Here is a 15,418-nt window from a genome sequence, read left to right as displayed (position 1 = left end):
TGTGTGTGTGTGTGTGTGTGTGTGTGTGAGAGAGAGATGCCTGAAGCTCTCAGTCTCTCCCTGGGGGCAGTTATCAGACCTGAGTCATCAGAGAGGTTGAGAGGCGCAGTCCTTCCATACTCGTCCATCTAAATGAGAACACACTTAAAAGCATTAGAAGATAGGAGTTTCTTTCTTTCATTCTTTCTTTCTTTTATTCTTTCTGTTTCCCTTTCTGTTTTTCTTACTTTTTGTTTCTCTTTCTATCTTACCCCCTTACTTTTGCCTACCTCGTTTTTTACTCACATGTCTATTCTTTGCCTTTAAGAAGACCGAGGAATAGTTAGCCAGTTGAATCATGTCACTCCGCTGTCATCTCTGTCTGCTTTGTTATTCCTTCCACTCATGAGACAGTTTAATGGCTTTGCCACATTTTAAGATAAGATTTTCACTGCTAATGAAGGATTTTGCGATGGATTTGGTCATTTGCTTTGAAGTCATGAACACTCTCAGCTGATCAGTATCATCTGACTGTATAAATCACCAGTCACAGTTAAATACATGGATGAGGTGGTCTTTATGATGTCACAAGTAGATACTTTTCTGATGATTCAGGCTGTTTCTGCACATGCTGGTTATTATTTTTCCTACTTATTGCTGCCTGCTACGTACCTACAGTTTGTCCTGATATGTCCCTAAACCAGCCAACCCTCCTTGTGTTTCTTTCACCATACTTACCATACAAATTATGTTCATACAGGAGCCTATATCGCATATTTTGTCCCATATGTGCTCTTGCAATAAACTATCCCAAATGTGTTTCTGACATGTGATCACCCTGCATTTGACCTCTTTGTGCAAAGATCTGACTGTCCTTGTACACATAAGACCAGTTTGGAAAGTATAACTCCTTACTAAACCACGGTTAGGAAAGACTTTCTTTTAACAGACAGAAACCTCGGACAGAACCTGGCTCTAGGTGGGCGGCCCCTGTTTGCATACTCACTCTAACAAGTAACAGCTGCTATTCCAGTACCAATACAATGATCCCTCACTGTCTTTAGAGTGCACGACCAAGCAAGAACTAATACCGCTACTACATAAGAACCTCTAGATGATATGAATAAACACGTCATGTTTGTGAATTGAACAAACCGTCAGAGATGGAGCTTGACTTTGGACTTGACTGACAAGACTTGACTTTTAGTTGTGGCAAAATAAACACTTGACCCCACTTCTTTGTTATGATAACCTTGTTGTTGTTATGTTAAATAGAAACCCATGCCAAACCTCGTATTAAAGCCAGGCCAGCTCACACAAAGTATGTTGACTTCTTATGCACCAATGGAAAACATGGTTCCTGGGTTCTTGTTATTGTCTAAAACAACAGAAACCTTGTTGAATTATCCTTCCTGTCTTCTAGACATCATAACTATGGCAAAAGGTAGACCAAATCTCCAAAACCTTCTAACCAATTGCAATTCATTCTTTGTCAAAAGGGTAGAGGTCAATGGACTGATTGAGCGCCTCTTATAATTACAGCTCTATATTTAAAAAAACCTGTATTGTAGCATGTTAGTCTGGCTGTCACCAGACCAAGACAAGCTCAATAGATTTGCACAAGAGGCGTGAACAACGGGCATAGTTCAAAGGAGTCTGTACGCAATTGGATAGTCCTTCAACCAATCAGACCAGCGATCGGGGTGACGTACTTTGCAGAGCGAGCGTTTACCAAAGCCAGTTGGGAGTAAGGCTAACACATCCTTTTATTTGTAGGACTTGTTCCAGTGAAAGTTTCTGTTCCATTTTAAAAGAAAACTTGCCTTTGAAATTGGTATGTTGAATGTAAACAAAAAGCTTCTTGTCTCTTCTCTATTGTCATTGTGTGAAACACACCAAAAGCGCGCATGGCGAATAATTGTGTACTGAAGCAGGAGAAGTAGACGTGCAGGTTTCCAGATCGAGCTGCAGGGCAAAATGAAATTGGTGCTAGAGTGGGCGGGGTTTTCTCAGTCTGGTAACATGTGTGATGTGTGCAGCCTTCTAGGGGCTTTCCCCTCTGGCTGACTAATTGTGACGTAGATGAGGGTGTGTGTCTGCGTGAGTGTAGCGGCAGGGAGGGGGTGGGTGGGAAAGACAGCTGTGCTGGCTAGATATGTAGTTAACAGTAGGAAGCATTCATACTACACATTCTACTGCAGTGTGTCACTAGACAGTCTTTCTCTTTCTTTCTCTCTCTCTCTCTCTCTCTTACCACTTCCCACTCTTTTTCCCTTCACTTCTCTCGTCTGCCTGTCTGTCTCCTGTTTCTCTGTAACTCCCCCACACACACACACCCACATACGTGCCTGTGTGCATGTGCAATCATTCACACACACATACATGCACTTTGCTCTCTCTCCATCCCCTCCCCCAGCCACAGGCTCCCCCTTTCCCTCCCCGAAGTTTCTCGCTATAGTAAATAAAGTTGTATCTCTTTGACTGCTCCCACTTTTACCACAATTTCCTCCTTCCTTCTGTGGAACTGCTTATTCCTGGATCACGCCCCCATCTACACATGTACACACACACACACACACACACACACACACACACACACACACACACACTAATTTGGAAAACAAGAAGAAGTTGCTTCAAGACCAACGTAAAGCTGTTCTTGCCTCTCCCAGACGGGGTGTGTCAAGGCTTTTGTCTGTCTGATGCTGTATTAAATATCGGAGTTAAAAGGAGGAGTGGGGGGCTGTGTGTTCATCTGCATGTGTGTGCAAAAGTCTCCAGGTTTTTTGTTCTTTTGAGAGAAAGAATGTTGGCACGAAGCTAGCCACCAGAGGAGGAGGAGAAGGTTGGATTGGTCAAGTGCTGCCCCAGGTTTGTTTCATTTCATTTGCTCTGTAATGAGTCTTGTTAGATCTGACTAGGAAGTTCAAAGTTAAGCCACAGGGAAGGAGGGAAGGACGGAGGAAGGGAGGCAGAGAAAAAGAGATGCAAAGAAGAAAGGAAAAGCATATAAGCCAACAAGCCCTCACTTGAAAACATTTTGGAGACAAGAAAAGCGACACAGACACACTTTTTTACTCTTTCCTTTATCCTTTCTTCCTCTACCTGCTCCACCTCCTCCTCAATGCCCCACACCCTTCTCAAATTAACTCTCTCGCTTCGAGCTCTGAAAAGACCTGAAGCGGAGAAGCTTGCAAGTGGTCTGAAAAAGTTGGCTGCGTCTGTGCATGACTGTGCGTCTGTGTGTCTACTGGAGTGCTTTTGCCTCTCAGAGAGTGTGTGTGTGTGTCTGTGTGCCTATGTGTGCTTGTTTGTGTGTGCGACTGGGTCTGTGTGGGAATGATTACATCAGCCTGCTGCAGCCTTATGATTGGTTGGTGAGTGTGTGGTTTGATTCAGTGTGCCTCGGAGCCCATGGCTGAGGCTGTAACCCTTTGTGAGGGAGAGAGAGAGAGAGGGAGAGGGAGGGTGAGAGAGAGGGAGAGAACGAAATATAGTTGTCAGACTCAACCGGCACTGGAAACAGTGTACTGTACCTGCTGCCATCCGATCACAGACTGTCTCTGTGTCCCTGTTCTGTGCGCGGCTTTAGGTCACACAGACAGTTTTTTTCTTTTTTTGAAAGACAAAGCTGGCGGCCTAGTCTACCACTAGGACTAATCTACAGGCTATGTGACAGGTAGCACAACTGCAACTGTCAACTGTCGGCACTCAAATTTGAGTCTTTCTTTTCTGAAGGAGACAGAACGACAAAACGGCAAGGTTTTCTGTATTTGTGACTGTGTGAGAGTCAGTGTGTGTGTATGTGTGTGTGTGTGGGGGGAGCCAGGCTTACTCCAAAAATGCCTTCGCGTTCCCCGGACTGCTGCCTATTGCGGGCCGTAGAGGTAAGACCGCTCTCTTTCTGTGTCTCTGCCTCTCTTTGCCTCCTTCTCTTTTTACATGTTAAGACTATTTCTCTTTGAAGTGCTGCTATGATTAACCGATTAAAGTGGTACATGGAATGTGTAAATACCTTAAAGGCTAAGGACAATTTGTCTTTTTCAAGATGTGAGCAGAGCAGTAAAAAGAAAAAGAGTCCAAGACGTTAGCAGCTTTGAATGATTGAGGCTCCCTTGCTTTTCGTCTTGAACACTTCAGACTGAGAGAGCGCTTCAGGCCTGGTTTGTGCAAACTGTGATGCTGTAAGCTGCATCTTTGCTCAAAAAGAGGACAGAATGTCTTTTGTCGTGATATTATTATGTGGGAAGTCTGCATACATGACATTTGTAGACTTCGTTGGCTGGATTCCTGTGTAGGTTAACAATCCTGAATTCCTCTGCAGGTTTGAAAAGCCAACCTGTGGACTTAGTGGACGTAGATTTTGGACTATATTCCCACAATGGGGATGACAGTTATATTTCCTGGATTTTTTGTTGATATCTAACAAGGGAAAGCTTACCTACAGTATATACTGAAGGATATCTAGATGTACATGGATGTCTTTCAGATGAGATCTTAGAGTGGAGCCCGATGTACTGTTGCCATACAGTATGTTATACTGGACAGATAAGTAGTGGCTCATCATGTGTGTGAGTACGTGTTTGAGTCAGTCGTATTAATGGCAACAAAATGCAAGCAGGTGTTATTCATGGATTGGATTATTACTGGCCCAATTTCAACATATTAAGGGTAAACATAAGTTAAGGGTTAAAAAGATCTTGTGTCGGTGAAGCTAAGTTTAATAAAGCAAATTCAATGGCCATGTCTTATCTCTGGATACTTGCATACATGTTCTTGATAAGCTATAATTGGAAACACCATGCTTACTTCCTCTTAAGCCACAGTACAATACGTATCCATTTGGTGCAGACAGAGAGACGGTATTTGTCATACACTACAGTATATTTCATTCTATATTACACCAACAAGTTGCTCTAAGAGATGCTTGTCTGTGATTTCTAACATCACAATTGCTACGTGGTTTTAAAAAGTCTATTGTGTGCTATGATTACAGGCCTCTTCATGCTATAGGGTATCGGGTGCTATATAATAAATACTATGCTAGTGTTTGAAGAAAATTGCTGGCTTCACCCACCTATTAGGCAGTTTTCAAAAATGCTTTGTGTTAAACGACTTTATCACAACTTAGTATTCCCTGTGGCGTTAACATAATCTGTTTCTAAATTTAACTTTTGTAGCTTGAAAGGGTCTATCAATCCTTTGCTTTATTTTTTCTCATATCGCGTACACCTTTATAGTCCTTTATTGTACTTGCACTTTACCAAAATACCTTGAAATGATCTCTGTTTAATATAACTGACTCTAAAATATTTTCTCTTTATAGATTGTGAAGATCTTCACTGAAGACGGTATGGGTAAAGTGGTGGAAATCCCAGCCGACATGACAGCCAGGGACCTGTGCCAGCTCCTGGTTTATAAAAGCCATTGTGTGGATGACAACAGTTGGGCACTTGTTGAACACCACCCGCTGATAGGGCTAGGTAAGGGGCAGAGCCCTGCAGACCAACACACACTGTTCACATACAGACAAAAACACACGCTCACACACATGAGCAGACACTCCCATACTGTACTTACACTGAAACTCTTTTGGGTGGGCTGATACATGCAATACAATCACTGACATACACAGGTGCATACTCGGGCAGACAGATAGTTCAAGCGCATATTCTCACGCAGGCATGCATTCAAGCATGAGTGCATGCACATACTATACAGCATATGCACGCACAGAGCCATAATGTCCAGTGATCTAATCAAGTACAACACAGTGGCTATGTAAAAGGTTGCTGTGCCAGTCCAGTATTATGCAGGACAGGGGTTATTTCAGGAAAAAAACTGAGACAGACATTGAGCACACACATTGAGCTGCTTTTCATTTACAGAAATGTGGGTTAAATGTCTTGTACCGCTTGTGTGTGAACAGAAGGTGCTGGAAATAGACAATGCATTGCACATGAGGTCAGAGTTGCTTTATCACTGATAACCAATGAATTTCTGACTCAACCATGAAGAGGCAATTGAAAGTTAAGGAAAAAAAGCACTTGTCTTGCAAGATGGCTGCGTTGTATGTATGTATTTGTAGGAGCGATGAAACCATTGCTGTTGGATGAGTAAGACAATGATGAACAATCCTAAACGTTGTCATCAGAAAATCTGATGCTTACTTACAATTCAGTTAAAGGAGTTAGATAGGGCTGATGGAGATTCTAGCTTCAGTGTTTAGCACACTTGAAGCTGCATAAAATGGTGTATATGAAAGCTCAGGATTTCCGAAAGTTATTGCATGCAGACAGAGACTTTCCCAGGGCCCCTTAATTAAACTTCCCAATACTCTCGGAGCGCTTGGGAAATTAGCAGAAACTCTCTTTGGTACTCGTAAATTAAAAAAACGCAGCGATTAATAAATAGTACAACCTCATTTGAGCATCACAGAGTAATTTCATTTGGTGTTGGTGGTTGCGAGAAACATTTTTAATGTAAGCAGAGGATAGTGAAAGCAACAGAGACTAACGTACTGTAGATGGTATTTGACATCCTTTACTGATATTTTTAACTTAGGTCAGCTGATCTAAGGTCCCTTGACTCAGACTGCTTGAAATCAGGTCTTTTTGAGACTATAGGTTAAGAAATATGTTTCAGGATATTTCCACCTCAGATTATTTTGGGTCCTAAGATAATTTTAAGAATATTTTTAATGCAGGAGATTACGTTATGATGTTTTTTCCCCCTTAAATTGGAGTTAAACAAAGTGATCAAAATGAAAGCAAGGAGATGAGAAGCTAAAGGAAGAGAATGTGATAATTGAAGGTTATGGATTAGAGGATCTTGCGATGTAACTGATAAACACTGTAACAAAACCTTTGACGATTTGTGCTACTCAGTATCACAGATGGTGTAATGTTATCGATCCAGTACTATAAATGACACGGCAGAGAGATGATGGAAATAATTGATGAAGTGTTTAAACGGCTATGCTAAAGTTTAAAGGTTCTTTAGACCCCTCTTCTAACAATAGAAGCCCTCACAGCATCAGATAGAGACCTCAGGACTAATGTGGTGTAAAAAGGTCAAAATTATGATGGAGGTACCAACTGGGATATATCTGTTTAATATAACAGATTTAAGTGTTGCATTCTAGTTGGCCAGTTAGAGAGGTAGCATGTTATAGATTCCTCATAGATTAAGGAGTAATCATTGCTTGAGGTATTTGAGAAAGTGGAGGGAAGGTATAGCAGTGTAGTTCACTGAGCTTGTTGCTAAAAGCTACAAGACCAACACTCACTGTTTTGATATACTTCAACTCCAAATGTGGCACTGAAATGACGCAAGGAAAAGTCTAAAAAGCAGAAAACAGTAGTTCAAAAATAAGATGTTCTATTCCAGGGGTTTATCCAGGAATTTTTAACTTGTTGCTGCATTTAGGAGGAAGAGAGTGTTGCGTTTCTGTCGGGGATGATTTTGTGTTAGACCTGGCAGTATGAGAGTAAGTTTGGAAAGCTGTGGTCAGCTGAACATTAGAAAACCCAACCTCCCTCTGAGGAGAGGGCGATTATAAAGCACTTATGGGAGACAAGTTGAGCCTGTGCTCTGTGCTCATGTCTGTACACTTTAACAGATGTGGGAGAGGAGGGGGTGTAGTTTTATATAGAGCAGAGTGGGCCTGGTAGTGAAACATACTGTAAGAAGAGACAGGGTAAAAAACATATAAAAAAACAAAACAAACGACAACTTGTTTCAATGTATTTTTGGCTGCATTGCTATCACATGAGGAAACCTTTCTAAAATATATTGCATCATTCAAAGTACATGCCCCAGTGGCCTAACCTCCATCCTGATCTGCTTACATTTCTCATCAGTGCTGTCAACAAGATGTTGCCAAATACAGTTAGGCTGGCTTGTTGTAAATGACATCATTTTTGGATCGGACTAACTATATTCTATTATAGCCTGTCTTCTATTTTGGCTCACCTGTACTGCAACCATATTCTTTTCAGGTCTAGAATAACTACTTATCCTAATTTAGTTTAGTTTTAGAAAATGAGATGGGATGAAGCAGCGCCGTGCTGATACAGAACCAGTATGCATGCACATGTGGATTTGTGTCTATTATACAATAATACATTTTAAAAAATGCTGTTAAAAAGGTGGTAAGTAGTTTGAGTTTAATTATATTTAGTTTTTTACTCTGTGTATTGTATGCATTATATATGTCTGGCATAATCAAGACAGTAATTGAGATATTTCCACCAAGGATTTAGCTTATTTGGAGTACTGTTGGTTGCCTGGTAGACCTTTACTATAGTTGGCATATGTGGATATATTATTATAAACGGTGATTGTAATTGCGTTTAAAATAGTTCTCCGTTAGGTAGCTGTGTATAGTTCTAGCTGTGTTTACTGTCTGTGCACGGAGCCACCTAAACCAGAAAAGTTCATTTACTTAGTCAATTAAACAATAGTTCCAGTATTGGCTGTATTTTTTGATATTTTGTATCTTTACAATAGTAAATAGATAGAAGACTCTTTCCAGTTTTTGGCCAATTACTAAATATTTTGCTTTTTACAGTATCTGAAAGTCTTGTTCATGTGTGCATGCACAGCCAGTACGTCTGCACTGCACATGTATGAGTCGGGATACTTCATGTCTGCACATGTGGTCTGGTGACAGATGAGAATAGAAGTTTCAGAGAGACCCGAACAATAGTGTGATTGAACAGAGAAGCCTATTCCCGTACATCGCTGCCCACTCACTTAATAAAATGAAATGGTCCTTTGAGAGATAAGTAACACTGACCTCTACTTGTCACCTCGGAAAGCTTAACAACTCTTGGACAGTGAGGTAGTGTTGCCGGGGTGAGTCACTGTCACGAACTGGAGTGATTCATCAGACAGGCGACAAGATGAAACGGAAGGGAAAGAAGAGTCGTGACAGTGTGGAAGAGATTGTGACAGAGGGGATAAAGAAGGGAAACGAAGGGACACATGAAATGAGATGCAAGATAGAGCTGTGTCGTTAGATTTCTCTGAAGTTATTCATTTCACAACAAAAAACGATATTAGACCAAATACTGGTATTGCAAAAAGTTAGTTAAGTTAAAGAATTGCAATTAGATCTACTGTGGAAAGGAAGGATGTCTTTTACATGACAGAGAGAACTTGTTATGCTGTTGGGATTAATTGAGTCAAGGCTGGTTTCAGCATCGCAGTTACACAATATAAATCACCAGGACCTCTGACCACACCTGTGTAAGAACACATTTAGTTGAATCACAGCCTCTTTTACACACATTGAAAGAGAAAGGCCTTGGTCTGAATATCTTTCACAAGTCTTATGTACATCCTGTAAATCTGTGTTGAGGTGTAGTTGAATTCTGCTGTTGAGTAAGATGATATTGGCACAAGAACGTGCGTGCTTCCAGGACTTACCCTGAATAAGAAAGGGTCAAAAAACATTTTGTATGGCTGAGCTACACTTGGAACAAACGTCTGACCTGACATGTAAAGATGGTCAGGTTTTAGGAAAATGTTGTTGTAGTTTGACTAGGAATAGGTGAGAGAATCTCACACCACTGATGTTTTTTTCTTGTTTTAAGAAAATAAGATTAGTAGGGCTTAAAAAAAGGCCCAAAGTACTTTCTCTTTCAGTTTTATGTGAATGTTTTTCTAGACTTTCTGTTTCTTATAAAGGGCCTTTCCCTTGAATTCTCATATACACACAGGTCAGTAGAGACTTCCGTAGTGTGTGGCATGCTAAGAAAAATGTGATCATCAACAGTATGTTTAGATAGATTCACATATTGTCATTCACTCCTACAATGAAACATGTTGAATTAATGGAAGTCTTATAAGAATATTAAATCCTAATCTCCATCATTGTTGCTGTGTTTCTCTCTCTGCCTGTCTCCCCTCAGAGCGCTGTCTAGAAGACCATGAACTGGTGGTTCAGGTCCAGGCCTCAATGAACAGCGACAGTAGATTTCTCTTCAGGAAGAACTATGCCAAATATGAATTCTTCAGAAATCCCTTGGTAATTGCTTTTTTTTTAAAGACATCTCCTCTTGTTGAAATATGTCACACCTATAGCCTATGATAAAAAAATGAATTAATTAATTTCCCTTTTTTTTTCCAATTTTAACACTACTAAAAGGATAGCAGTGTTTTACCACTAGTGTTGGGCAAGTTACTTCCAAAATGTAGTACGTTACATATTACTAGTTACTGTCATTTCAGAGTAATACATATATTACAATATTACTGTCTCTGAATTATATTGCGTTACACTACTTTTACATTACTTTTGAGTTACTTTCACCAAAATAACAGCAAAAGTTTGACTTGGCAGCTAGCGTGTGAATTTCACCACCGGCTCAATAAAGTCTCCTCTTTATCCACTTTAATACATCATAGATTATTCATAATATTTTGTAAAATGTATATGAATATGCAAAGTAACTAAAGCTATAAAAAAGACAACTATAGCATACTATAGGCAAGTAGTAGAAAAAGAAAATACTCAATTAAAACTACAGTTGTATTGGAGTACGGCATTGTTGTAAAATGTTTGCTTAAAGCACTTGAATAAGAAATTCATGTTGTGTAGTTTAAAACTGAAGGCAGTCTATAGGAAATTGTCAATTATAGTGTGATTAAAACTCACTATTTACATTATTTACAGTACTTGAATTACAGCTGATATGTCAAAAGGTACACAACCTTATTTGTTTAACAGTAACTTAATTTTATGGCAAATCATTATAGGAAGTGCTTTTATTTTGAAGCAGCCTACACAGAAGTTTTCTGCTGTGTACTCTTGCTAGCTTACTGAGATGAACGTGAGACGTTAGATGTAAAACATGGCCATCTGCTCACTTTGTTGTTTGTTAAACTGTGACATATTGACCAGTAAATGGTCACGGTAAAAGACAAGCGTTTTTTAAAATGCAATAGTATTAACTTATTCTTCTATTCTTAAAAAAACAAAACACCAAATGTTGCGTTAAAATGCGGTGTAACTTGCGTAACTAAGATTGTAACAAGTATAATATTACCGAAATTGAATTCGTAATGCCATATGTTAAAAAAAAAGGAATACATTACTGTAATTGCGTTACTTTTATAACGCGTTACTCCCAACACTGTATACCACATGGCTTCAGGTATTTAGAGCTTTCAGCCAAATGAAATGTTCAAGTAAAGAATCTACTGGCATATTCTGCTCTAAAGAGTGGCTACTTGCCTCAGAGATGAAAAGAAAGACATGTTCTTCATCAAAGTGTCTCTATACGTTTTGTATTCTTGTGAAATATTAAGACAGCTGACTGTACTAATGAGATTTGCCTGACTTTTCCAAGTTCCTACCCTATAATTACTATCACAGTGGCTGATATTCTCTGACTGTCTGCCTGTCTGTCTCTCTCCACCAGGCATTTTTCCCAGAGCACATGGTCGCGTGGTGCCAAGACACCAATCGTATGATTCCACCATCTCAGCTCCTTCAGGTACATGCAGCGCACACACTGACTCGCACATGTTTCTCTCTCCGGCCGTCTCTCATTCTCTCTCCTGTTCCTGACACGCACACAGCTTAGTTTACCTCAGAGTCAGCGATCGCTGCATACTGTACAATCAAGCTGACATACCTCACATCTGACCCTTAAACAGTGTGTCTCGTCCGAGCCTGCAGTAATAACTACCGTTGATCCCCTGTTGACACACGGCAGTCTCGGCACACACACCGCATACCCAACAATGATGGATGGAATTAGGCACTCAGGAATATAACAGACAGTTCTCAATGTACCTACCCTATGTTTGCACAGCACAAATTCACGGGCCATACAGTGCTTTCACAAAAGATAAGAAGAAAAGAAAAAGTCTGGGAGGAGAGCCTTAAAAAAGTTTCTTTGGATTTAAAAGGGTTTTGGTCTTAATAGATGGCGGGTTTACATGCAGTCTGTCTCTCCTGTATGAAGTCATGGAGCTGTCAGAGACAGAGCCACAAGTAGAATCCATCCCTTCATTCTTGCCACTCAAAGAAAGCTTTTAACTCCCCTGCTCATCATATAGACGTTACGCTCTACATATAGGAGTCAATTACTGAAAGGGGATGCGGGGGGCTGAGTTGTGTCAGGAAACCCCTGGTCTTTTGACTTTTTCTAAACACAAAATCTCTGCACTTAATTAGAGTGCTGTCCAAACCAAGAATGTTTCTGACCTGAGTTCCACCGGGTGTTTTGCAATATTTGCCATTTGTGCAAGAAGCATAATGTAAACGAAAAGCAGCAAGGTGTAGTGCCTGAAAAAGAGCCTTTTAAATGAACGTTGCATGTGATCGTGCACTCCGCAAATGATGGAAAAATGCTCATGCATGAGGCCCATTGTGGAATGTTTCCAAAACACTGGGAAACATGTGCTTTAAATGTTGAAAAGTCCTCTGGAACAGTTTACCTCCTAGCCGCAAGCCACAGATTCCAAATCAGCTCTAATAACTTAACCTGCCACTTCATGGTGCGATGTTTTTGTGAAACATGGAAACCGCTAACTCCAAATACTTCAGACACCCAGAAGACAACTTAGGCTGTGAGGGTTTCCAATAAGAATGCACTGTTGGTGATTCAATGTAGGCAATGTACTGTATTTGACAATTTGTCAATGTCTTGGATCATTGTATAACACGGCTTTCTTTCCCCTTCTTTGTATTTAAAATATTGAAAAATATAGATATTACAGGCCCTGCTTAAAACATAAATGAATTTAGGCACCTGGGTAGTTCACCTGGTAGAGCACGCGCCCACATACAGAGGATTACTCCTTCTACGTTGCCAGCTGTCCTATAAAATAATTAAACGCATAAAAAAACATGAATTAATTATGTATATACTATACTTAAATCTATGTTTGTGTATAACAATGTCAAGACAATGTAAAAATCCAAACTGATCCCCTGCTCCATGTCTTTCTCGCTCCCTTCCTCAGAACTTCCTAGGGACCAGTGGCTGTCCAGAGATCCAGGGGTATCTGTACGTGAAGGAGGTGGGTAGAAAGTCATGGAAGAAAGTTTACATGTTCCTGCGGCGCTCAGGACTCTACTGCTCTACAAAAGGAACCTCTAAGGTAACAGCGACTCAAGCTTTCCCTCTTCAAGGGACAGAACATATTTCACTGTCATTTTTCTAACATGTAACTTTGTAATTGCAGTCATTATTTATCATTAAAGAATTCAAATGCATACCACATTGGCATGTTATAGTAATAACATTACTAAACGTAATCAGCCTTTTATTGATGGTGGTCTGTCTGCATATGTCTGTCTGTTAGTATACCCCCAGGCTGTGTCTCCCTGTGAAGTTTTGACTTATTAATTATTTCTGTCGCCAGGAGCCCAGACATCTACAGTTACTAGCAGACATTGAAGACAGCAACATCTTCACTGTCATCACAGGCAAAAAGCAGCACGGTGCACCCACAGACTACGAGTTCTGTATCAAGGTGAGGCTCAGATGACAGAAGTGAAATGAGGCTGAGTTCTAATGAAATACTATGATATATTAATATATTATAAATCAAATAAATATATATAGAAAAATATCCTGCACTAATTTTTGTTCATTGCACATACATACAGAACAGATACTTCACAATACTTCAGAAATGTTGCAATGTTTACATAGCTCTTACTCATTTGTATTTATATTTTTTAACTGCAATGTCCACACTTTTGTTCTTTTATCTGAATTTATCTTTAGCTATCTGTATATATAGGTTGATATGTACAGTATGTATAGTATTAGTTAAACTTGACCTATTTTCATTTATATATTTGAGTACAATGTTGCAACAGCTCTTTTTACACTTTATATTAGTAGATATTTACTTATTGTATATACATTTTTGTTTTTACTTCAGACTTGTTATGGCAATAATATGGTTATGGTGATAATGGTGGTGCTGATGAGGAGGATTATCTCTGTTCTGATTCGCAGCCCAATAAATGTCGAGGGGAGTTGAAGGAGTTGAGGATGCTTTGTGCGGAGGATGAACAGGGCAGGACCTGTTGGATGACTGCCTTCCGGCTTTTTAAGGTAACACCGTGACTAAAATATATGCTGTATGACATAGTTTACAATACAACACATTCACTGAGAATGAGGAATGTTGGGGCGACCTATAGCTCACACAGTAGTGTGTGCACCCCATGTAGGCACCTGTCTATCCACTGTCACTATCTAATAAAGTGAAAAAGCCCAAACAGTCTTATCTTTGAAAAAAAAAATGAAATCAATGAAGAATGTTGATAGTGTAGCTTTATCCGTATGTTCTTTTTTTCTTTACAGTATGGGATTGTGTTGTACCAGAATTATAAGATTCCCCAACAAAGAAAAACCTTACTGTCACACTTCTCAGCACCTGTGGTAAGTTGGCTGTTTTATTTAAAATTCTGTTAAAACCTACACCAGTGAATCACCGGTTTCAGCATAACAACCTTGCCTTTAATGAGTCGTGACATAAGCAAAGCATTGATTGTGTGAATGATTGTATGCACCAGGAACAGCAACATAAGTAGTACGTTTTATTGCACTGCCTTTCTTTACATTGGTACAAAGCTGCACCCTGGCAATTGTGTTGCTGCCATTCTATCCACATGTTGACTATCTTGAATCTCTGTCTCCCCCTAGCGGAGCGTATCGGAGAATTCCCTTGTGGCCATGGATTTCTCAGGGAGGATAGGTAGGGTGATTGACAACCCTGTAGAAGCTCAGAGCGCTGCCATGGAGGAGGGACATGCGTGGAGGGTGAGACAACGTCACTTTTCTTTGTCAGTAATGCTCGGAGCAGACGTCAAAAGATCTACATATAAATATTTATATAGAGCAAATTTCCGTCTGCTGTTTGATTGACAAAAGTTGTCTGTCTATTCATGAAACTGATATGGCTGTGGGGCAAAAGTGTCAGATGTAATCTAATGGATTTGGCCCACAAGTCGGTTAGGAAATAATTTTACAAAACAGTAGTGACTATTATGAAGTAATCTGGACGTTTAACTTGTAATTTTCTTCACTGTTACACTGAAATGGGTAAATACAGCGGACTAACCCACCAGATCCTGAACTAATCCCTGTTGTTTTGTCTGAATGTGGCATCTCTCTCAGAAGAGGAGTCAACGAATGAACATAATAGGCTCCCACAGTCCATTACACCACTCCTCACTAAGCTCAGGTAAAATTGTTGCCTGTTAACTTCTTTTAACATTTTTTTTTTTCAGTTTAAATATCATATACACTAAACACTAAAATGTATTTCCAAATGTGATTTTCTCTGCAGTCATCCACATAGCTCAGTTGTGGTTCCACGGCAGGATAACCAGAGAAGAATCCCATCGCATTATCCACCAGCAGGGACAAGTCGATGGGTAGGGGAGCTGGAGCTAAAACAC

General features: G+C 40.0%; 1 protein-coding gene across 1 annotated transcript in view; it reads left to right on the top strand.

Moving 5' to 3' along the window:
- Positions 1 to 15,418, top strand: part of LOC116691809 (growth factor receptor-bound protein 10) — a gene marked incomplete at its 5' end in the record, with an annotated part of 63,225 nt that overhangs the window by 42,676 nt on the left and 5,131 nt on the right. The window contains 10 exon segments of the mRNA XM_032519723.1: positions 5,306 to 5,462; positions 9,897 to 10,012; positions 11,409 to 11,483; positions 12,961 to 13,098; positions 13,363 to 13,473; positions 13,968 to 14,066; positions 14,319 to 14,396; positions 14,661 to 14,777; positions 15,135 to 15,201; positions 15,307 to 15,394. Coding sequence (XP_032375614.1) covers positions 5,306 to 5,462; positions 9,897 to 10,012; positions 11,409 to 11,483; positions 12,961 to 13,098; positions 13,363 to 13,473; positions 13,968 to 14,066; positions 14,319 to 14,396; positions 14,661 to 14,777; positions 15,135 to 15,201; positions 15,307 to 15,394 — 1,046 coding nt within the window.

Source organism: Etheostoma spectabile, chromosome 6 (assembly GCF_008692095.1).
Source record: "Etheostoma spectabile isolate EspeVRDwgs_2016 chromosome 6, UIUC_Espe_1.0, whole genome shotgun sequence".
NCBI classification, from domain to species: Eukaryota; Metazoa; Chordata; class Actinopteri; order Perciformes; family Percidae; genus Etheostoma; species Etheostoma spectabile.
This window is presented reverse-complemented; position numbering and strand designations above follow the sequence as displayed.